Source organism: Gopherus evgoodei, chromosome 11, assembly GCF_007399415.2.
Source record: "Gopherus evgoodei ecotype Sinaloan lineage chromosome 11, rGopEvg1_v1.p, whole genome shotgun sequence".
Taxonomy (NCBI): Eukaryota; Metazoa; Chordata; order Testudines; family Testudinidae; genus Gopherus; species Gopherus evgoodei.
Window position 1 is genome coordinate 67,482,403 of NC_044332.1, and position 23,749 is coordinate 67,506,151.

At 41.6% G+C, this 23,749-nt stretch overlaps 1 protein-coding gene across 3 annotated transcripts in view; it reads right to left on the reverse strand.

The window, feature by feature from the left end:
• Positions 1 to 1,232: 1,232 nt before the first annotated feature.
• Positions 1,233 to 23,749, reverse strand: part of PARP9 (poly(ADP-ribose) polymerase family member 9) — a 31,158-nt gene continuing 8,641 nt past the window's right edge. The window contains exons 2-11 of one of the 3 annotated variants that reach the window (XM_030579689.1): positions 21,281 to 21,320; positions 20,587 to 20,684; positions 19,052 to 19,893; positions 16,764 to 16,991; positions 16,459 to 16,677; positions 14,307 to 14,382; positions 12,008 to 12,394; positions 10,159 to 10,310; positions 8,299 to 8,473; positions 1,233 to 2,299 (exon numbers count right to left, since the gene is read on the reverse strand). In XM_030579689.1, coding sequence (XP_030435549.1) covers positions 1,986 to 2,299; positions 8,299 to 8,473; positions 10,159 to 10,310; positions 12,008 to 12,394; positions 14,307 to 14,382; positions 16,459 to 16,677; positions 16,764 to 16,991; positions 19,052 to 19,885 — 2,385 coding nt within the window. In that variant the 5' untranslated portion in view covers positions 19,886 to 19,893; positions 20,587 to 20,684; positions 21,281 to 21,320 and the 3' untranslated portion in view covers positions 1,233 to 1,985. The remainder of the gene's footprint in view (positions 2,300 to 8,298; positions 8,474 to 10,158; positions 10,311 to 12,007; positions 12,395 to 14,306; positions 14,383 to 16,458; positions 16,678 to 16,763; positions 16,992 to 19,051; positions 19,894 to 20,586; positions 20,685 to 21,280; positions 21,321 to 23,749) is intronic. The other 2 variants (XM_030579690.1, XM_030579688.1) reach the window with 2 other exon arrangements.

Here is a 23,749-nt window from a genome sequence, read left to right on the forward strand (position 1 = left end):
TCTCTGTCTGAGGAGTTGGAGCAGATGCGGTTGTACCTCAGTGCTTGGCTGTAGATAATGGAACGTGTGGTGTGCCCGAGATGGAAGCTGGAGGCAGGAAGGTAAGCATAGCGGTCGGTAGGTTTTCGGTATAGGGTGGTGTTAATGTGACCATCACTTATTTGCATCGTGGTGTCTAGGAAGTGGACCTCCCATGTAGATTGGTCCAGGCTGAGTTTGATAGTGGGGTGGAAGCTGTTGAAATCGTGGTGGATTTTTTCCAGAGTCTCCTTCCCATGGATCCAGATGATGAAGATAGCTGGGAGTGCCGGTGGCATAGGGTCTGAGTAGAGGGTCCACATATCCAGACAGTCCTTCAGCTTGCCAACTACAAAAGCAGTTTCTCCTCCCTTGGTTTTCACACCTCAACTGCTAGAAGAGGGCCTCATCCTCCCTGATTGAACTAACCTCATTATCTCTAGCCTGCTTCTCGCTTGCACATATATATACCTGCCCCTGGAAATTTCCACTACATGCAGCCGACGAAGTGGGTATTTACCCATGAAAACTCATGCTCCAATACGTCTGTTAGTCTATAAGGTGCCACAGGACTCTTTGCTGCTCTTAACTTCTGTGCACTGATAAAAGTAAGGGGTTGCCCGGATGTAACTAACAGCAGAATCTGGGGATGTTATAAATGTTGCAGACTACAGAGTCTTTGTTTTAAAGAAAAACATGAATGCAAACCAGTGCTTGAGATTTGACTTAACTAGTAGTCTTTTCCTTTGGGCCCTCAGTTCAAGTCCCGTTCCGGCAATTGGCCTTACACCCAGGGCTTATACTTCTAGCTCAATTAAAATGACCTGGAGGGGTTTGAGCCTTTACTAAAACAATTTTGCAAGTATCTGAGGATATGGCTACGCTGATTTTTTTTTTTTTTGATTTTTTTTTTAATCATTTCATAGCCTTTTCCATACCATGACTGCAAAGTACAATGAAAAAGTTTCAGGCCACAAGCCCCTCTCCCAGCTAGCCATAAAGCAAGATCATAATTCCCCTGAAACCTGAATGTGCCCCCCTGATGATTACTAGTCTCAGGTTCAGAACTCATGCTTTATCTCATAAAATCTTTCATAAAAGGCCATGCTAAATACATCATGATAGCTAACTGAAGGTTGACTGTTGTCAAAGCCAGGAGCCTTAATGTCCTGTTAAGAGGAGGAGAAAAATCAGAACACATCAACAGATTGATATATTTTTGGTCATGTAATTTTTTTTATTTCTCTTAAACATGTTACCTACAGTGGTTGGCATCTCGTACAGCTAATGAAAATGATAGCAACACGATTATTGCTACTGACAGGGCAAATAAATTCATTTTTTATAAGCATGTAAACTTATTTATAAAATAACACTTCCAAAGATGACAAAGCTGTTATTGAAACACAAGGTAGATGGTTAGCTAAACAAATAAAAGCAAAATGAAAAATAAAATAAATGAACAGCCTAAATACATGTTTTAATCTTACTGGATTAATTTGGACTAGATGGTTTTTGCTAATGTGTGATTATTAAGTTTATAAAATATTGTTTCAAGCTTTTATAAAACAGACATTTCTGTGGCTAAATATATATTTAATCATCTCTGGTGCCTTAGTAAAATAAAATGCATACTGTGACTGTTTATAGAAAAATAAAACTGCATATTTTTGAAGCTATATATTTTCACCACCACAAGAATGGTGAACTGAATTCTGTATCTCATCTCTCTTTCTGATATAAAATTATATATAGTTTTAACTTCCTTATGTTATACTGGTTACGCTGTTGTATATACCAACAGGGATATGTCAAGATTGTTAGGTAAGGCACCATCACTACACTACTGCAGTAGTGTCAGATATGCTACTATTTGGGTTTTAACAGGATGCTCTCTATACTTTGTTCTGTGGAATGCCTAAGTCCCATGGTTCTGATGAAGTCTCATCTACTGGGCCCCTGGCAGCCTAGTAAGGCAGTGACCCCTCAGCCCAAATTTGGGAACATGTCAATATATAGTGTGGAACAGCCTGATTACTGTTAAAAATGACAAACGTTTCAGGCTTGTGAACATCATCTACTACACTGTCATATACATTCATGCCATCTGCATCAACTGCTGGTGGCACAATATAAGACTGTTTGCCCTCAGTGTATAAGCCTGTTACTACCTCAGCCTCAAACACACAAATTAGATGGTCCATTTCACACTTTTCCTTGGTATCCTCCATTAGATTTCTGGGGTTCCTGACAAAGTAGATGCCAGCTCCATATTTTTGTTCTGGAAATAAAAACACAAAAAATGAAAATGGTAGACTCCGAAGAATGAGTTTTATTAGGATTTGCAGTGTTGTAGCCATGTCACTCTCATGATATTTGAAACATGGTGGGTGAAGCAACATATTTCATTGGACCAACTTCTGTTCCTGAAAGAGACAAGCTTTCTAGCCACACTTAGCTCTTCTTCAGCTTCTCTCTTTCGCCAACAGAAGTTGGTCCAATAAAAGATACTACCTCACGCCCTTTGTCTCTCTCTTACTAGAGTGACATTTTTTTCTCATGGCTCTAGCCCTAAATATTAGAGATGCCTCTTGATTCTGGATTGCATTTCCTATTACCTTTCACAAGGCTACTTCTATGTTGGTAACAAAAAAAAAAAATGAAGAAAGAAACATCTGATACTTTTCTCTGTTCTAAATGCTGATGTCCATATTCTGCCCTCAGATACCTGCATACAAGCCCACTGACTTCAGGGAAAAAAGGATTACTAAACCGTTCCATAACTGTTATTCTTCTACTTGTGATGCACTTGTCCATTCCATTCTTGGAGTGTGAATGTCCTGTGCACTATTGTCAGAAACTTTTTCCCTCCGTAGTACCCGTTACAGCAGCTTGAACTCCATCTGCCGCTACATATCCTTGTGACCAGTCACAAAGAGCCGAGCCACCCCAACCCCTCTGTTAACTTCGTGCCAGAAACTCCAATGCAGAGTGGTAGGAAGGTGAGTCATGGAATTGACATGAGCAACACTTCTCTAATAACAACAGTTATGGAACAGGTTAAAAACTGTTTTTTCTTCTTCAAGTGATTGCACATGTGCATTCCACCTGGGGTATGTCTATGCTGCAATAGAACATCTGGTGCTGGCAGGTGTCAGCTGCCTCTGGCTCGCAGGGCTCAGGCTGTGGAACTATAAAATTGCAGTGTAGACATATGGGCTTGGTTTGGGACTGGGTTCTGGGACCCGCAAGATATGCTGGAATGAAGCGTGTATCAGCAAGACTCCAGATTGTCTGGACCAGATAATCATTTCCACTTCACCAAGTAAACAGAGCTAGTAGATGGCTTCCTACTATTTAATAGCACATCCTGAACCTCTTTTGAACAAGACTCTTCCCAACGATCTATCCATGAAATTTCTAAGCTGTTAAATGAAGTGCCTGCAAGTCTGGGTGGAGTAGGTGACCATGGGCTCGAGAAATCACATTTGAGTCCAACAGAAGCAATATCAGAGCTTTTACCAAAAGGGACAGGAGTGTGGGGAACCAGTGCTCCTGAGGCCAACCTGGGATTACAAATATGATTTGAGCATGTTCCTGCCTGATTTTTAGCAGAACTCTGTGAAGGAGTGGGATTGGTGGGAAAGCATACTGGAGTTTGCCTGGCCAGGAAAGTGTCCATTAGGGAACTCTGACTGTGACCTTGAAGGAAGCAAAATTGCCAGCATGTCCTGTTGGTTCTTGTTGCAAAAAGGTCTACCTAGGGAGTCCTCTGCAGCTGGAAAACGCACCTGGCTACATTCAGACATAGAGGCCCTCGGAGGTGATGCAAACAATCTGCTTTGGTTGCATGCAAACTCATTCTGCACCCTTGGAAGGTAAGAGGCTGTGAGGTTGATCAAACTGGCAACACAAAAATCCCAGAGGAGAACTGCCTTGTGGCAGAGCTGGAATGAGCAGACCCCTCCCTGCCTGTTGAAGCAGGACATTGCCATTGTGCTGTCTGTTAGAATACGTGCAGGATTTTTACCTGCGATATGGAATAAGAAAACCTGACATGATAGTCAGACAGCTCTCAACTCCTTGACATTTGTGTGTAGAGACAAGTCCTTTGTGGACCATAATCCCTGCATCTGAAGGGAACCTAGATGAGCCCCCCAACCCAGAGCAGACACATCTGTCACTATCAGCAGCAAAGGTTGAGGCAGAACAAAGGAACATCTACACATACGTTTACAGGATTTGTCCTCCAGTCCAGAGAAGCTAAAACCTGAAAGAGTAAGCTAACCACAAGCCTTATAAGGTAACAGCTCAGAGATACCATAGAGGCCAGCCAAGTCTGTAGTTCCCTGAGGTGCAATCTGGCATGTCAGACTGCATATGTGCAAGAGGCTGCATGCCCCAGAACCCTCATGCAATTCCATGCTGTCACAGTTGGGTGAGCCTTGACATCTAAAACAACTGATTAAGTTGTCTGCAATCTTGACCATAGAAGGAAAGCTCTGGCCTGAGTCAAGTCCAGGAGTGCCCCAATGAATTTGAACCTCTGAAAAGGGGAGAGGCTAGATGTCTCCATGTTGACTGACAGTCTCGGAGCTTTGAACGTTGACCGGATAAGAGAGATGCTGGATAGTACCTGAACTCTGGATTGGCCTCTCACCAGTCAATCATCCAAGTAGAGATACACTTGAACACCCAATAGCCTCAGAAACACAGCTACCAGTGCCTTGCATTTTGTAAAAACTCTGGAAACTGAACACAGGCCAAAGAGTATCACTTAACTGGAAGTGAGAATGGTTTACCAGGTACTTTAAATACTTCCTGGGGCCCTTGATAGATCGCCATATGGAAGTACACCTCCTTTAAATCAAAAGCAGCATACTAGTCTCTGGGTGCCAGGGAGGGGATAATGGAAGCAAGCAAGACCATAGAAAACTTTTATCTTTTTCTGTTGAGTTTATGCAGGCCTAAAATTGGTCTAGACCTCCCTTTGCTTTCAGGATAAGGAAATGGAGGGAACAAAACCTCTCTATGACACTGAGGTACTTTTTCTGTGGCTCCCACCCAAAGCAGAGATTGCAACTCCTAGAAAAGGAGCTTCTTGTGAGCGTAGTCCCTGAAGGAGGATATAGGGAAGGGTTGGAAGGAGTGGTAGAAATAAACTGAAGGGTGTATCCCACTTCCACAGAGTGTAAGACCCATTAGTCTGAAATGACTGAGGACCAAGCACCCAGAAAGTGGGATAGATGGTTTGCAAACACGGGGAAAGGAGAGACTGGAATTTTGGAGACTGGTATGGTGTCCTCCATCAACCCATCAAAACATTTGTTTAATGCCCCTAGGGTGCCTAGATGAACTAGCCGCCATTGAAGTAGAAAGAGATGGTCTGCATCTATAACCCCTATTATTTTTTTTGTCGATGTGCAAGAACAGCATATAAGCAGGTCTGATGCAGACAAAAATGCTTTCTTTTCAAGGCAGGTTTACGTATGCCCTGCAACTTTAGAGTTGCCTTGGAATCTTTTACACCATTAAGTTTGTCATCTGTCTACCCTGAAAATAGAGGTGACCCTTCAAATGGCAGGACCTGAACTATCTGCTAGACTTCCTGGGAAGCCCCAAAGACTGCAGCAATGAGCACATGCAGCCAAGTCCAAACCGGCTTGGAGTGATGTTCTAGCCACCAGCTTTCCTTCATCTACCAGTGAAACTTGTTTTGCATCCTCTGGTAACTTCTCCTTAAACTTTAATATTGAGGCCCAGATACTAAGTCATAACACCCTAACAAAGCCTGTTGGACAGCGGTTTTAAATTGTAGCCCAGCCATAGAATACATTTTCCTACCAAAATGAGTCAAGTTTTTTGGTTTAGGGATGCAGTTCTCAATCTGTGGGTCAGGCCTTCAAATGGGGTCACCAGAGCTGGCTTAGACTTTGTGGGGCCCAGGGCTGAAGCCCAAGCATCACCGCCTAAGGCCAAAGCCTGAGGGCTTCAGCTCTGGGTGGGGGACTCAGGTTATAGCCCCCCTGCCTGAGGTTGAAGCCCTTGGACTTCAGCTTTGGCCTGCGCACCTGGAGCGGTGGGGCTTGGGCTCCTTTCCCCAGGGCAGTGGGTTTGAGGCGGGCTCAGGCTTCTGTCCCTTCCTCTTGGGGTGGTGTAGTAATTTTTGTTGTCAGAAGAGGGTTGCAGTGCAATGATAGCAATTGGATATGAGAGATTCACTCAGGCACTTTAAACAACTGAAGTGTGGGTCACTCACAGGCACCTTTAGTTGGGAATTGGTCCTGCTTTGAGCAGGGGGCTGGACTAGATGACCTCCTGAGGTCCCTTCCAACCCTGATATTCTATGATTCTGTGATCTGCTTGGAACAAGAAAAATAAGGCTTGATCCCCCTTGACCGAGGCACTCCTTGGTGCCGAAGAAAGAACTCGAAGCAGGGGAACTGAAAAATAACATTTAAACAAAAAACTTATTCTACCCAAAAAAAAGGCATACTGAAAGAACTTGCTAAGGCAAGACCAAGAGATCCAGCAACCATCATAGGCGGTAAGAAGGAACTGAGGGGGATTAGGGACATCTTTGCTCTTTAGACCTGCTTGAAAGGGTGCACAGAGGCAGAGGACGCTTCAGCCACTCCATGGAGGACTGCTGACGGGAAAAGCTTCCAACACGCACATACCAAGAGTGGAAGGGACATGTACAGTCACTTGAAGAAGAAATTGTGGATGTTGGTATCCAAGTGAAGAATTTCTCCCATAATATTTAACTATGATTCCAGTGTGTAATGTGACAAGCAACAGTTTGTTATAGTAGACAGAGACAAATTTGAGAATGTTCTGTATCTAAACACATTCTTTCCCAATCTTATTTTGCTTTGAGATAAAATTAGGCTTAAATGTTGTCTTATTTTGTCATTTATTATTTTGAGCATCCAAAAGCATATTAGGTATTCCCAGAAATGTGGAAAGGCATGGCTCCTGCTTTCTGAAGATCTTACAATCTAAGACCTGATTCTGCAATTGATAGCGCACAGGAAGATGGCTGCATACTATCACTTGTAGGACTGGGGCCTAAACTCTTATTCTTTTCATCTGTAAAAATTCCTAGAACAGAAGCTATGTGGATTGTTATGTGTACAATAATAAACACCTTTAGGAAGAAAGTAAAAGAAACACCACCAAAGTCCTGCACTGTGCTTTGTGACAAATCCACCTTCTACATCACTTGACTGAAAGGCACAGTCTGTCTATTTAGACTGTAAACTCCTTAGTCCAGAGACTATATCCTCTTCTACAGCACATTTTGTAAAGCTTCAAGCTTATTGCAGAGGCTTCTTAAATGATATTCCAAGAACATTGGATGGATCCTTGAATGTATGTAAAATTGCTTAATATCATATTTGTTCACTTTTCAAGTAAAAACATTCTGGATCTGATTCTCCACTATCTTAAGCAGTCTTCTACCACTGGAACACCATCAACTTCAGTAGATTTAAACTAGTGTAAAACCAATATAATGGAATAGAGAATCAGATATGGCTTTTTTTTTTCCTGTCAGTGCCACACTCAAGCTGGGATCTGTAAGTAAAGCTGGGTTCTTTCTAACTCATACATCGTCATCAGTAATAAAGATTCTGCAGTTAGATCTGTGATAACAATTCTGTTGATGATGCACAAACCGGAATGGAAAGCAGCTCCTTCTCCCAGTGCTGCCTGGGCTCTGCTGTACGAACAGCAGTGAAAAGTGTAAAGTAAAATCTTATTGTTCTGAAGGTAAGCAGATATGACTGAACACATATAAAAAATAGATCTCTTGTGTAAGAAGGTGCCATTTTTCTAACCTAAGCTGAACTTTAATAATCAACCACTGTTTGTTTTGCTTAAAGAAGCAAAATATTCCTATCACCAAGTGCACATTCCAAGTGAAAACGCTCAACATTCAAATATCCAGTCCAGTGGTTCTCAACCAATTTACCATTGTGGACCGCATATGCAGCTCTCTCTGTGTTATGTGGTCCACATCCATACAATATACATACTACCTGTATGTCCTTGAGGATATCACATGGGTCACAGCTGTGTACTGATTGGGCTGCAAGAGGCCTGCAGGTTGAGAACTGCTGGTCCAGTCCATACTGTTTTGTATGAAGCAATACTAGCAAACTGACACCTGGGTAGAATGGCTACATTATTGTTTGGAGCAGAATTATATAAACACTATTAATGGCATGTTTCTGCAATTTTTCAACAGCATTGTAAAAAAGAAAAGCAGTAAACTACCTGGTGGAGGGGAGTATGTTCTCTGAAATCCAGCTCTGCATACCAAGCTACAGAACTGAGCAGGAACACGCTGGTACAATCTATGGCATATCTGCTTTCCAATAGTTTTTCCTTCTACACATTTTTTAATCCGTTGAAAGGCAGCTGATAAAACAGGATTATGTATTTTTTCTATCTGTAATATAAACAACAATACTGTAGTATAAACAAATAGTTATAGATCCATACCATTGAAAGCATACACTGTCACTCGTTTAATTTATGGTCTTCAATCTAACAAGCATTTTTTTTTTCCATTTTGAGCTAATCAGTGGTACAGTGTGCATATATCTAAAGTGTGCAACTGCTCAGGAGAAAAAGTACCATGACCCCAGTGCTTCTCATTAAAGTCAACAGGAGCACCATTGTGCCCTGTTCCAGTGATTTCTACTGGGCAAGTTGTGTGATACAGATGTAAGTAACAACCATAAACGTTAATGAGAGTTGCGTATGTGGTTAGGACCTGATCCAGCCAGGGGCTGAGAGATTCATGTGAGAGTCCTGACTTCAGTAAGAGTTAAAGTTACTCAAATTCTCACAAGATAAAGTCCACACTGAGAAAAGTCTTTGGACTGAATTGTGCCTTTCAGGCACAGTTCTGCATCACAGAGGATGTAGGAGGCATTGTGCCTCAGGTAGGCACCAAACTTTGGGGGAGAATGGCTACTGCAACACCTTTGAAAAGGTTGTACAGGAACATATGAGATACCATATTGGATGGATCAGTGGTCCATCCAAACCAGGATCCTGACTATGACAACAGCCCACACCAGATGCCTCAGGGTAAGGTGTAAGAACCCCAGTTACGGAATAACCTGTCCATAGAAGGAGTTTCTTTCTGACCTACTCAGTTAGAGATTAGCATATGCCCTGAAGCATGCGGGTTTATGTCCCTTCGTTTCTGTTTTTTTGTTTAAGTAATCTTCTCTATTGGAACAGTGAATGATTTCATATCCATAGAACTGTACAATCCTGATCTGAACCCCATTGAGCTCTTGTGGCAATTAATTCCACAGGCCAACTGTACAATGTGTAAAATAGCATTTCCTTTTATCAGATTTATACTAGCTACCTTTCAATTTAATCAAATATCCATTGTTCTTGTATTATGAGATGGTAAACAGAAGTGTCCGATCTACCTTCTGTACACCATTCATTATTCTGTATACCTTTATCATGTGTCCTCTGTATCATCTCCCCTCTACATGAAATAGTCCCTGTTGCTTCAATCTTTCTTCCAATAAGACACAGAGATGTCAATGCACTTGACTAAGGTCATACAGTGAGCCAGTGATAGAACTAGAAACAGAAACTAAAAGTCCTGGCTTCTAGTTACCTGCTATATCCATTAGATAATGCTCCCTCCTCCCCACAGAGGATACATCTACTACAGAGACTTATATTTCTCTATGTATGTGTTGTACATCTTCACGTTCCCTTCATGCATTAAAGTACAGCCTGGAATCTACTACTGACTACATCAGGAGCGGAATCAGCTCCTTGATCCCTGAGAATTTGCTATAACTGAGGACTTGAGGTTGAAAAATATAAAATAAACATACAGTACCTTCTGAAATAGTAAATGAGGATTTAACTTCATTTTTGTGAGTGATCAGCTGTAACGTTTTTTAAACAGTCATCTTAATTGAGCAATAAATCTAGATTTCATTCACAATTTCACTAAAGTTCATTCAAGTATTATAAGGAGCCAACTGATTTTGATCTAATTCTTTTTTTTAAATGTATCCTTCTTAATTCCATCCAGGTTCTTGTAAATGTCTGATGCTTTAAGATTCATTTTACCAAGAACACTCTCTTTACCTTGAGAACACGAAGCCCAGCTTTTTCAAATTGTTTTTCTCGGTCCTTGAATTCCTGGCAGTATGATTCTACTGGGGAGATCTGGTAACGCATTTTGGTACCCCTGGTCTTCTCTCGGAGTCTTTCTGGAGGATAATCAGTTTCCAGATGGCCTGGATACAAGTAGCAGGATATTTAATAATAATTTAAGACTTTCAGCTTGTTAAACTCACCCTCAATGCAACAAAGTCAGTGGAGGAGGAAGTTAATAGTTTATTTTGGTTGCTTAGGTAAGAAGAGTGTTACATATTCTCTGAAGCAAGCTGTTTGTGTCATCTGCATCAAGGCTCCTCCTTTACAGAGACCTTTGATGAGGGCAGTGATGACTTAGGAGTTCTGTTGAGTGAGGGTGGGATACTCTGTATTCTTTTGTGCTATAAGGGTCAAGTGGTTATTGCCAGTAAGTCGTGAGTTTACTGCTAAATTAGTTTTAATTTAAAGATTTGTTTTAAAAAATATCAAGGACACAGGGCTTGATCCAGAGCTCGCTGATGTCAGTGAAAAAGCTTCTACTGAGTTCAATGAACTTTGGCTATGGACTCTACGGCACCTTTTTACACTCTTGCACATTTAAATAAGATAACTATCTGTCCAGATCCAGAAATTCTTTAACTGAGTCAACTTTGCTAAGGATGTTACAGCTTACATTTAAATTTGCGGAATATATTATGCTTGTTAAATCAAGGTCTACTAAAGGAACCAATGAAAAATCAGAAACAGAAGAGACACAGGATGTATCATCTCCATTATATATCTCTGCATTTGTGTATCTATCTTTTATACAGGGGGACCCATCTTAAAATGACCAGGAAAAATGGTTGTCTAATAGGGCTGGCTTTTAACTAGAGGCCAAATAAAACTGACCTGGAAAAACGGGATATTTCAAAGACAGGAAGTTGCCCATTGAGGTGGTATTTGGTATAGGTTTCAAATTCATTCTTCCTGTAACTTCACTGAAATCAATTAATTGACTTAATTGACTTCAGTAATTTCTACACTGAAGTCAAAGGGCCTGATTCACTCCCACCTGAGCAACTTTATCTCTAGGAAGCTGCTAGCACTAGGGCCATGGCTACACTGGCGCTTTACAGCGCTGCAACTTTCTCGCTCAGGGGTGTGAAAAAAACACTCCCCTGAGCACTGCAAGTTACAGCGCTGTAAAGCGTCAGTGTAAACAGTGTTGCAGCGCTGGGAGCGCTCCCAGCGCTGCAAGTTAAACTCCATGAGGATGTGGAGTACGTGCAGCGCTGGGAGAGCTCTCTCCCAGTGCTGGCGCAGCGACTACACTCACACTTCAAAGCGCTGCCGTGGCAGCGCTCCTGTGGTAGCGCTCCCGTGGCAGCGCTTTGAAGTTTGGAGTGTAGCTATACCCTAGGTCTGCTGCCAGGAGGGGAGTGGCAGCAAGCAACATACAAAGTATGCAGGACCAATTCAACAAGGGTATGCACTGATTCAATACGTCTCCCAGGGAGCCTCAGCTGGCTAGGCATTTAGGCTGCCTTTCCTAGTGGAACTCCCAGGGTGAGGACTGGCAGCAGTCATGTCCGCCTCCAACAGCAACAGCCAAGTGGGATAAAGTGCAACCCAAGGAATCCTGCCCAGTAAATCAACTGAAGTCAACAAACTAACACATGGTCTTTCAAGGCTTTGCATAGTGCCTATTACCATAGTACCTAAGCACACAGACTAATCTGACCCTACTGTATATTCATCATACATACAAACTGAAATACAAGCTCATCTAAATATTGGTAACACACATACATATTCTCTGCTTGATGTTTGTTTTTATTCACTTAACCATACTGACCCTCTGACAACAGCAGTTCCTCTTGTTTGGCTCTATTATTCTCTTGCACATCACACAGTAAATTTTCGATCACGAACACCGCATCAATTACAGCACCAAGAGGACCTTGAATCTCTAATCTTGCCTTTCCACCAACCACTTCTTCTGATATTGATACACCGAAATGCTGCAGACGAGATAGTTCTGCATGATCTTTTTTGCTAAGGTTAAAAATGTGATTGTTTTCGATAACAATAAGGTGACTTTCCTGGATTTGCATTATGTTTTTGATCCATATTTTCGCTGCTTCCAGTGTTTCACAACGGTTTCCAATAAGTTCAATGGCTGGTCCAGTTTTTTTATTCTCTGTTTCAGCTTGTCTGTCAGAGCGTGACCCTGAAAGAAATACTGTTTATACAAGTGCAATTGGTAGACTGAAAAGTACTGCAGCCTAAGACTTTGCAGCACAAGGAAAGCTTACTGCCCCTATAGTACATTCAGAATGGGGATATTACGATAGACACAAAGGGGTAGATTTTTAAAGATATAAATGACAGCTGGGCATGTAACTCCCATTAAATTTCAATTTTGCCTTTGAAAATATCCCTGTAAGGGCCTAATTCCACTCCTATTAAAGTCAATGGCAAATCGTTCATTGATTTAAGTGGGACCAGGATTTGGCCCTATTAATAATTAATAAATACAGTTTCATCCCAGGTGTATAACATCATTACATTTTGAAGTCAAATTAAATGGTAGTTCCTTTTCTGTGAGCCATTTAGAAACTTGTTCTTAATTTTCATGTTCTTCCATATTCCTCTAACGTGTGGTTTAAGCAGACGCTGCTATTCCAGGAGAAACTGGAGATGATGAAATTAAATATTTACAGACTGAAAACATAAATCTTGCTTTTAAGTCTCTAGTTAGGGCTGTTTTTGTGTTAAGAGACTACATTGTAGCTCTACAGGGAAGTGAAGGAAAGGATACTGTCCTACTCACAAAGGAGCCCTTTTAAATCCCTTCTGGAATCTGGCTCTGAATAAATGAAGTACCTTTTGCATTTTAACTACATCTGTGTTCTCTCTGGATTTTTTTTTTAAGTAGGATGTAAATCAGTGCTAAAATCAATGTGTTTTACTCATATTCACTTTGCATTGACTAGCTAGAATACGTTTCAAATGACAACATTCTCAGCTTATAATAAAAAGTCCATTGATGGAAATGGTAATAGGCTGGAGTGCTGCTTGCAATCATTTGAACATAGGAGGCACAACGCAAATACCACTCGCCTGCCTACAAGGAGGGAAGGAACGCCAACCCATGATGCCATCCTCACATCTCTTGAACTGAAATTTTACCCTTTGGCATCAGGACTCAATCACATGAAGTACGTTGTGCCATCAGTGCAATCCCACTGATTGCAGTTGGTACTGACGGTGCTCAACATCTCACATGACCAGGCCAAAAGCTGAACAAAACTGTACCGGAAACTTTAAAGTGGTAACTAAAGACATGGCACTGCCTATTGCAGGTACAGGTTTTACCGTTAATTAAACATATACAATAAACTCTGGAACTTTATAGTAACTAAAATGCACTCAGCCTTTCTGTGAAGCATCAAGCTACCCAAACACTGCCAGAGGCAGCAAGGATCTGAGTCTATATGACAAACCCTACATTCTACAGGATAGTGCTGACCATGTTCTGTATCAGTTTGCATGAGCTGGAATGAAGGTGCCAAAGCAGAGTAGCTAGAACTTTCTGTGTCAACAATTAACCATACCCATTGGCTCCTGAAATGGAAGGAATTGGGATGAAGATGACTGATTAGAGAGAATAATTGATAACTATCAAAGCTCAGCTTCCTCTAGTTTGTATTCACATTTAAGAAATCCTGCTTTTGAACTAGCAAACCCAAAGATCAGTACTCAGCCCTAACTCCTGATAACATCAATGTCAATGACATGGGTTCTTCAAGGGGCAAAAGACTGCAAAGCATCTGAAGAACTGAATAGTTAATGCAACAGTTACATTTTTGTTTACATGAATGAGAATCCGATAAGTCAAAAGGAGTCTAATGAAATATCATAATACTAAAACTAATTTTGCAAAACACAATTTTAGAAGAGGTAACACATGTTCCCCAATATACCAAAACCAGTATTGTCGTCTTCACCTCTTTATCACCCAGTCTGACAACGAAACAAGAGTCAAAAATTAAACACAGAGCTCTTATGTGATGGTTTCCCCCAGATAACAGGTATTTATTAGGAGAGTATAATTTTCAGAACCTTACTCATCCCTTGTGCTCCTTACTTACCCAAATCACCACTTCTGTTGCATTCCGCATATTCTCCCAGTTTGCTTTTTGCTGAATCAAACTTGGTTCGGAAAGCCTTGACAAAGAAAGATTTAGAATCAGTTTACAACCAGCTATGTGTCAAACCAGTAACAAATGAACAGAGGCTGTCTCTCCAGATTTCTGTTAGGAAAACAATTTTAGTCAGTCTCCTTTCACACAGGCCCTGATGCTGGTCTCCTGTGCCAAACCTGGTTCCAGGGCTTTGTACAGGGACATGGATGGCATGCATGGGTGGCATTCTCCCCAGTTTCATCTGGAGGTAATATGTGGGGAACCCATGTAGCCAGGCTGTTACAGTTTATGGGCCAGAGCAGAAGCAATTTCTTCTACTTACAGTTTTATGCTGATGAATCCATGCTGTGCATTGTGATGCACTGACTATCCCCATATCTAAGTCACAAAGCTCCTCTCCATAGTCTCATGTGGAAAGCTACTGAGCACGGCTCTGAGAAGTGGGTTTGTGCTTCCTGCAGACTGTCATCCCTGGCAGTGAAAATACACTATTCATGTTGTTTTTTTTAGCCTTCAAGGCCTGTGGCAAAGACAGGACAGCCTTTGGCACTTCAGTGAAATAACTGGCTGTGTGAGCATGTGGTCCAAGGAAACACAGAGACAAATGATAATCAAACATAATTTGTCAGAGTTCTGACTTATAGAAAAAAAATGATAAAAATCATCTACAAATACCATGAAAAGTACATTGCAAATTAATACTACATTAGAAAATAAGATTTTAAATGAATTATACTGACAAAAAAAATGAAGAAATTATACTGCAGATCTAAAGCATAAATGAGCAAAAGTCATTGTAATTAAACTTGAAAATTTTTATTGTAAATACTTCTAAAACTGAGGGGCAACATCAGAGTTTACATGCAAGGTGGTATAAGTTACATGTCAATGAGTGGGTATAATTCGGGTTATCTGACTCTAGGAGTCAAACTTGATGTAATCTACACATCAATGGCATGGAAGAATAACTAGAAGGACCACAGAGGTAGGATTGGCTACCCCTTTTTCCAGATCTTCAATATGTAAATTATGTTCGGACTCCCTTACACTCAGTTACTGATACCACATTACACTTCACATCTGAATTTGGTCCTGAGTATGATTCAATTGTCCATGACAGCCTTTCAGAGCAGAAGCAAGAGCATAATATAACCTTTTTGCCAGCCCACACTCTATTGTACCGTTTATTACTTTTGCTACAGTATATAGGCTCACTTCTCACCTACTGAAATCAGTGGGAGTTTTGGGTTCAACGAGAACAGCATCAATTTATAATTATATTTTTATGTATATAGATACCTAAAACAGCCATGTATAAATCATCTGGGCCAAATTCTGTGCTGGCATAAACTAGGACAGTTCCACTGAAATCACCAGCAGACAATTTGGCCTCAGGTGTCTACAGCCTAGTCTACCATAGAAGGCAAAGTCCTTTGTAACAATACATTGCTACAGGAGATGTATTGACTGAATTTGCTAAACGCATTTCCCATGGCATAACTTCAGCAGAAGTACTTTAGGAAGTCCCCAGTAAGTTGGAAGCAACACCTTCACTGTATACTGTATGCCCCAAGAACTTCAGGAGGCCTAGGTGACAGCCATGGCATTGGGGCTACAGATAGGAAGGCAACTAAGTAAGCTCCCCAGGGGACTGGGGGATTTCCAATCAGAGCCTGTCTGAAGTTCCTGCCAACTGAACCAGCAGACACACCCCATCTGCACATTTTCCCTTCCGCAGAGCCATGCAGCAGGGAGAAAGTGGGCAACTGGGCAAAAGAGGGAAAGCACTCTGCAACGCTAGACTAGAATTCATATTCCCTGAGGATTTGTTTCTTACATAGGCTGATTGCCGTCCCCTGCTAGGATGCCATTTATTGTCTCTTTCAGGGAAAGATGTCAATCAAACTCCCAGTCCAACCTTGCCAAGTTTGATCTTCCCCCAAGTTTATTCACAAGACACACCAGAGGCTTGCTATCTATTGTTAGAAATGATATATAGAATATAGTTTGGTATGTAAAGTACTTGTAGAAATTCAAGGAAACTTTCTTCACGGTTATTGTGGGTTCTTCTACTTACAGTTAATGCTAAATACCTTACCTTGTAGACAAAACTGTTATTTGGATGGATCACAAAATACACATCTAACTTCCTCCCAGGATATTCCTTTGCAAAGCTTAAAACTTGGTCAATCATAATATCTGCCACTTCATCCTTTACCAAATGTAATACTTCAGATCCAATTACTGGGAAAGAAATTGAAGGAAATGGATGCTCCTGAATCTTAAGCAAACATTTTGACATTGCAGTTTTTAGAACCTGCAGAAAAAAAGGAGAGTTTTAGACTTTATTTTACTTTTTGATATGAAAAAGAGGAGTGAAAATCCTCTCTAACAGAACATCACCTTGCGTGAATCACTGCTGCTTTGTGATGACCATACTACATGGAGCACAGACTTGCAGGCCAGATTGTATCCTTTTGTCAATATGAATTTCTCACAAGATGGAGGAAGTTTTTGAGACTCACACAGAAATTCCTGCTGAAGAGATGAGCCTGCTTTTTTCAGAATTGCACTTGAAATGTTTCCTCTTGACAGATCATTCATGACCACAGAATTAACAATAATTGCAGTCTGGAAGAAAATAACATAACCTCTCACTATATTTCACTTCAGGTAAATGCATATTCTACCCGCACTGCAGTCTGATCCCCACTTCAAATGTACCTGTGCAGCTGGTGGAGCTTTTTCTTATAAAAACTCCATCCATCCAGGAACTTCACCTTTTAAGGGACATCTACACTACATACTTCTTTCAATGTTGGGTAGAATACATAACAGCTGCTGCCCTCACCACACATTAAATAACAGTGTAGCCAGTGAGGTAAGGCTTAGGCAGGTAAAGACACAGTTGAAGAGTGTGCTTATGTATACAAGTACATCCCCTACACTCATTCTACTCACCCACGCTGTGCCTCACCATCTACACTGCTTTTTTTTAGTATTGTAGTGTCACTGCCTCCCTGCCGCTGGAGCATTTTCCCAGTGCAAGGAAAGACTCCAGCCATCAGGCAGGGGAGATGGGGAAGGAAGCAGCAGAGAAAGGGTCCACTAGCTCCCCACTGTTGGAGCCATTCCTAGAGCCTTTCCACTGCAGTGAAAGGCTCCGGCAGCAAGAAACTGCTCAAATTTTCCCTGTCTCCCTCTGCCAGAGCCTTTCACAGACATGAAAACCTACACACTGCAGAAAGCGGAGGATGCAGCAGGCTTTTCACTGTGGCATGTAACTACATGTAGCCTACACAACACCGACAGTGGTATGTATTGTAAATGTAGTCTTAAAGTAGTAAGCACTGCTGGCCATGCAAATAGTCCTCACAATCTTGTATACTCAGGAGGAATTGCAAAATTATGGCTGCCTTCTGTGCAGGAGCACTATGAGAGGATGGAAATCCCTAAGCTTTCTCCTTCTGCCCATCACATACTCCCTAGGGCTGCTGTAATTTGGAACTAAATTTGTGAAATGCAAAATTTTTGCTTATGGTATTTTGACCGCAGGAATAATGAGTCTAACCTTAGCTTGATTGTTTAAGAGTAACTAAAAATATAAGGCTTTGGGCTACACCCATTCAATTGCTCAGAAGAAATATAACTTTCCATAGTCAGCTGACAGAATTTCTCCGCCATCAACCAAAGGTCTCAATTGGTGTCTTTTATTTCCACATCTATAAAAACAAACTTCTTAAGGAGTCCAAATGTTTCTTTAACAAACAAGGTATGGAAAATTCTGTGCAATACGGTCTGTTTCAAACAAATGCTAGCAGGTGATGCAGCTTCTGATCTAATCACCCTTTCTGGTTTGCCCATAACTAGGATTGCCATGGTTTTTACCATGCTATAATAAATTAAATAGGTTTGTTTAAATCAAATACCAGTTAAAGATGATGTGTACACTGGTTTTAGAAAATATCTTCAGCTGTTGTAGTATATACTAAATGCACCAATAGTGAGACTGAGGGCTGGTCTACACTAATGCTATACGTCAATCTAAATTACACTAGTTCAGTTACTCAAGTTATGTAACTGAAATCAACTTAACTTATGTCAACTTACAGTGGTATCTACACCCCACTATGTCAATGGAAGACGCTTTCCCGTCAACTTAGCATGCCTTCACCAGACACGCCTAATCAACACTGCTGCATCAATCACAGCAATGCCGATTTAGCCAGTAGCGTAGACATCTTCAGAGGAGCATTCATCCCATTCCAGGAAAAAAAAAAGAAGGCAGGACATGATGGGATCTAGGAGAGTAAGCTTCTTGGGACTACATTAAAAAATGTTATTAAAATATTACATTAAAAAAAAAGTAAATATTAACGTAGAGTCAGGACAGCCAATAACTTTATTCTATCTGGTGTTGTCTTCTATCCTCTCATAGCAGGGCTCACTCACAAAGAAAACTTTTCAAATTCAATAGCTATATAATAAGAAGACACCTGGGTATATATTGTATTGGTTCACTGATTCTAATGTTTGGTGGCTAAAGACAAGAGGGCAAGATGCATATTTACTTGAACAATACAACATGCCCTCTAATCTCTTAGGATCCAATCCTGCAAGGTGCTGAGATGCAACTCCACACTCAGTACTTTACAAGATCAGGGTCCCCAGGGTCCACTGTGAAGACTTACATGCTGATCTTCAATTTGTCCTCTTATGATATGTAGGTGAAGACCATTAATTGTGATGGAATCTGGAAGCTGGTTTGCTGAAGGTGGCACAGTCTCCTGAAGTGAGTTGATGTCACTCCTCCCCAGCAACTTTTCACAGGCCCTTTTCATTGCCGCAACTGTGGGCTCATCAACGTTCACCAAGTGGATTTCTTTGACCCAGCCAAATAATGGAGCTAGTTCAACAAAATTCTTTATAGTCTGTACAATCACTTGAGCACATAAATCTAGTGGGAAGCCAAAAATTCCTGAGCTCACTGCAGGGATAGCCACAGATTTTATATTATTCTCTGGAGCATTAACATACTGCAGGATATTTATAATGGCTACCTCAAGGGTTTGACAACATCTCTCACTTTCATATACAGACCATCTTGGACCTACTGTGTGGATAATTTTCTTACACGAAAGCCTGCCTCCACCTGTTACCGCTATTTGACCAGTGGTGAGTGTTCCATGGCGCTCAATATAACGTTTACTCTCTTGTTTAATTTCTGGCCCACCAGCTTTCGCCAGGGCAAGAGCAAGGCCTCCAATATGGTGCAGATGTTCATTGGCTGCATTCACCAAAGCATCAGCATTATGTCTTGTCATATCATCCATCCAAACAGATATCTCAATTCCTTCCTTCAGGGTTTTCCTGTATACTTCAAGAGGACATCTTATACTCTTAAGAAGAGCTATACAACCAAACTTCTTCTCAATGAGGTCACGTAGACAGCTCTCTTGTCTTGTAAGGATTTCATAAACATCTTTACTGATGGGAATTATTAAGCTTTCCTCCTCTGTATCCATGCTGGACACTAGAAAATAAAACAATTAAGAGAAATGCAGTGATCCAATGTCAAATATTTTTAATGCACAGCATATTTTAAAGCTTTCAATCATTATTTTTTAAATTTACTTGGGATGATAAGGGAAAATTACTTACTGATCATTTCTTTTGTCATAGTCTTCACTTCTCCCATTCTACCTCAGAGACACAGTAAGGACACACAGTTTTTGGCTCTCTTTACCAATAAAGCAAGGAAGCAAAGGCCTTATATAAGCCCCAGTCTGGCCCTATTCTTGCTCATTCACTTGTCAGCTGCCATAACTTTAACTCTTCTCCTACACCAGCCAGGCGAATTCTGTGTTTCCTAAATCAATGTGCAGCCTGTAAGGACTCTGTCCTATGGACCAGGTTATATTTACACCCTCAACTTTGTTCTAATCAAGTGCCTTTCCCCAACTTCCCAGAAGGAACTCTTCTTCCTTCACCTATCCATGTGGACTTCTCTGTCTGGGTCGTCCCATCATCCCATCCTTCTTCCAGGCCTTCTCACCTTTCTTCCAATCCTCTATGGACCACCACTAATGTCAATTTCAGGAGCGTGGGGAGTCCATTTTGATTTTGAGGAACAGAAGAGGCTCCACATCAATATTCTGGAGCTGCCAGATATCCACCTCATCCTACAAACCTGTGAACACTTGGTTTTCCAGTCCTATGTTCTCACCCAATGAGCTCACTCTTTAGTTCTGCAGCTCTTCACAGGCCCTCCCTTTGAACCCACAGAAGGCACATTCTCCCTGCAAGTCTGAACTTTAAGCAGCACTGTAGAAAAAGAAAATAGGCTACTATCTTGTTTCACGTAAATCGTCAAACACCTGTCAGATCAAATTTTTTTTATCATAACCCCTCAGATAGAACTATCAGCGAAGAGCTGCAAAGGTCTTTATACCATTACCAATCCCCGGAGATATATACTCTTCTATGTTGGTAGATTTCTATAGAACTACATACAGTAGGTATCTCATTAACTTGTTTGTGTAAATTCTTACAATTTGCATGAGTTTACCACACTTTTCAGCTGAGCTACAGTACCTATTCTCTGCACAGAGTCTAAAAATACACTGTTCTGCATCTCATTGTTAGTAAGTTGCACTGAATTTCAACGGCTTTCAACAAAACATCTTTCCTTTAGCACACCTGTACTGTACTTTTAAAGGTGTGACGAAACCACATAAAACTAACGAAACATAAAACTGACATCCTTGTCCAAGTTGTACATTTTGGTTTGCTTTCAACTAAACCATTTGCATGCTTACAAGCTTACTTATTTTAGTGGTAGTGAAATTTCAGTTCAAAGAAGAAGGGTATTAATTCATAAATTCTAATCTGCTCCATAATGTGAAAAGAAAGAAGTTTACCTAAATCGTAATCCTCCTCAGGAGTCTCTGGATTGGATGTCTGTGAAATAATGCAAAAAGAGGAAAAAATTAACATATTATATTACACACACATATATAAATATACTCTAGTGAGCATGTGCAAACTAAGATTTTTCAAAGGTTTATAATTTAGCCAAATGTGGATAGATTGTCACAAGGATGGCAAAAGGATAAAAGGCCACTTTCCTGCCAAATTTCAATTCCCTGCTGCAAAGCCTGGGAGAGCTACAGCTGCTAACAGGGAGTTTCGCAAGGGAGTTCTCCGGGTGAAAGAGGAGCAAATACTGCATCTGTGGGGTAAGTGACTGTCTGTAATGTGTGTGTGTGCGTGTGTGTGTGTTTGGGAGTTACTTGCTGTGTGCTGAGCTTGTGTTTGTCAGTCTGTTTGGTTGGCTGGTTGGTTGGTTGAAGGACTGTATGCTGTGGCTGGCAGTTGGAGGCCATGAGCTTCAAAGGAAGGTTTGAAAGCTCGAAGCCTCTGGTTATTGGCTGAGTCTTAATCAGTGGGTGGGGCATTCACTCAGGCCAGGGCTTTATAAAGCCACGCACAAGCGACCAGGGAGCTTGCGACCAGGGGCTGCTAACAGAGAGTTTCACAAGGGAGTTGGGGTCCCTTGTCGGTCCTACCTGTTCCCCGTAGTCCCCTTAAAACCTATAATCCAAACCACATTTCAAAACCCCTTTCTTTAAACCACCCTTTCGTTAACTAGGAGACAATGCAGGCAGAAGCCCAGCAGCAGAGTGGGGTCTATCCAGTTTATTGCACTGAGTGTAGCATGTATGATTACCTGCCCTGTGGGCGGGTGGCGTATGTGTGCAGTCGGTGCAAGGAGCTCCTGGCCCTCAGAGACCACGTACAGACTTTGGAGGCCAGGGTGGCGGAACTGGAGGAGCTAAGGGAGGCAGAGAGGTATGCTGACGAGGCTTTCTGGGACACTGTAGAATTGTCCCACCTCCGCTCAGACAGCCTCTGTGCTGCTGAGGAGGAAGAAAGGCCCAGGGAAGCAGAGCAGTCAATGGGAGCAGAGGGAAACCTTCCCATAGTTGCGACCATCCTTCCAGATGGTGCTGGGGTTGCCTCTCGCATTGAGGTTACCTCTCTGGGTTGCTAGGAAAAGGCAGGTGTTAGTAATGGGAGATTCGATCATTAGAAACATAGATAGCTGGGTTTATGATGACTGGGAGAACCGTATGGTGACTTGCCCGCCTGGTGCGAAGGTTGCGGATCTCTCGAGGCATCTAGACAGACTTATGTGTAGTGCTGGGGAAGAGCCGGTGGTCGCGGTACATGTAGGTACCAATGACATAGAGAAGGGTAGGAGAGATGTCCTGGAACCCAAATTTAGGCTGCTAGGGAAGGGACTGAAATCCAGGACCTCTACGGTGGCATTCTCAGAAATGCTCCCAGTTCCACGCAACGGGCCAGGTAGGCAGGCAGAGCTTCAGAGTCTCAATGCGTGGATGAGACAATGGTGTAGAGAAGAGGGGTTTACGTTAATTAGGAACTGGGGAAACTTTGGGGATAGCGGGAGCATATACAAGAGAAATGGGCTCCACCTAAACCAAAGTGGAACCAGACTGCTGGCACTAAACATTAAAAAGGTTGTAGAGCAATTTTTAAACTAGGAGATGGGGGAAAGCCAACTGCTGCAGAGGAGCATGTGGATCGGACACAGACTTCTCTTAGGGGAGAGTCTGATGATAGGGAATCTCCAGGTTATAGTCAGGAACAGAGGACGGAAGAGGATAATGTAAGGGCCGGATCAGACGATAAACAGTCACATAAAAAAGAATCTGGCACATCAGAAAAGGGCAGACAAATAAACAAGGACAAGTTTTTAAAGTGCTTGTACACAAATGCTAGAAGTCTAAATAATAAGATGGGTGAACTAGAGTGCCTTGTGATAAAGGAGGATATTGATATAATAGGCATCACAGAAACCTGGTGGACTGAGAGCAATCAATGGGACACAATCATTCCAGGTACGAAATATATCGGAAGGACAGAACAGGTCGTGCAGGGGGAGGAGTTGCACTATATGTGAAAGAAAATGTAGATTCAAATGAAGTAAAAATCTTAAGAGAATCCACATGTTCCATAGAATCGCTATAGATAGTAATAGTAATGATGAAATGCTAAGGGAAATTAGAGAGGCTATCAAAATTAAGAACCCAATAATAGTGGGGGATTTCAATTATCCCCATATTGACTGGGAACATTTCACTTCAGGACGAAATGCAGAGATAAAATTTCTCAATACTTTAAATGACTGCTTCATGGAGCAGCTGGTACGGGAACCCACAAGAGGAGAGGTAACTCTAGATTTAATCCTGAGTGGAGGGCAGGAGCTGGTCCAAGAGGTAACTATAGCAGGACCGCTCGGAAATAGTGACCATAATACAATAGCATTCAACATCCCTGTGGTGGGAAGAACACCTCAACAGCCC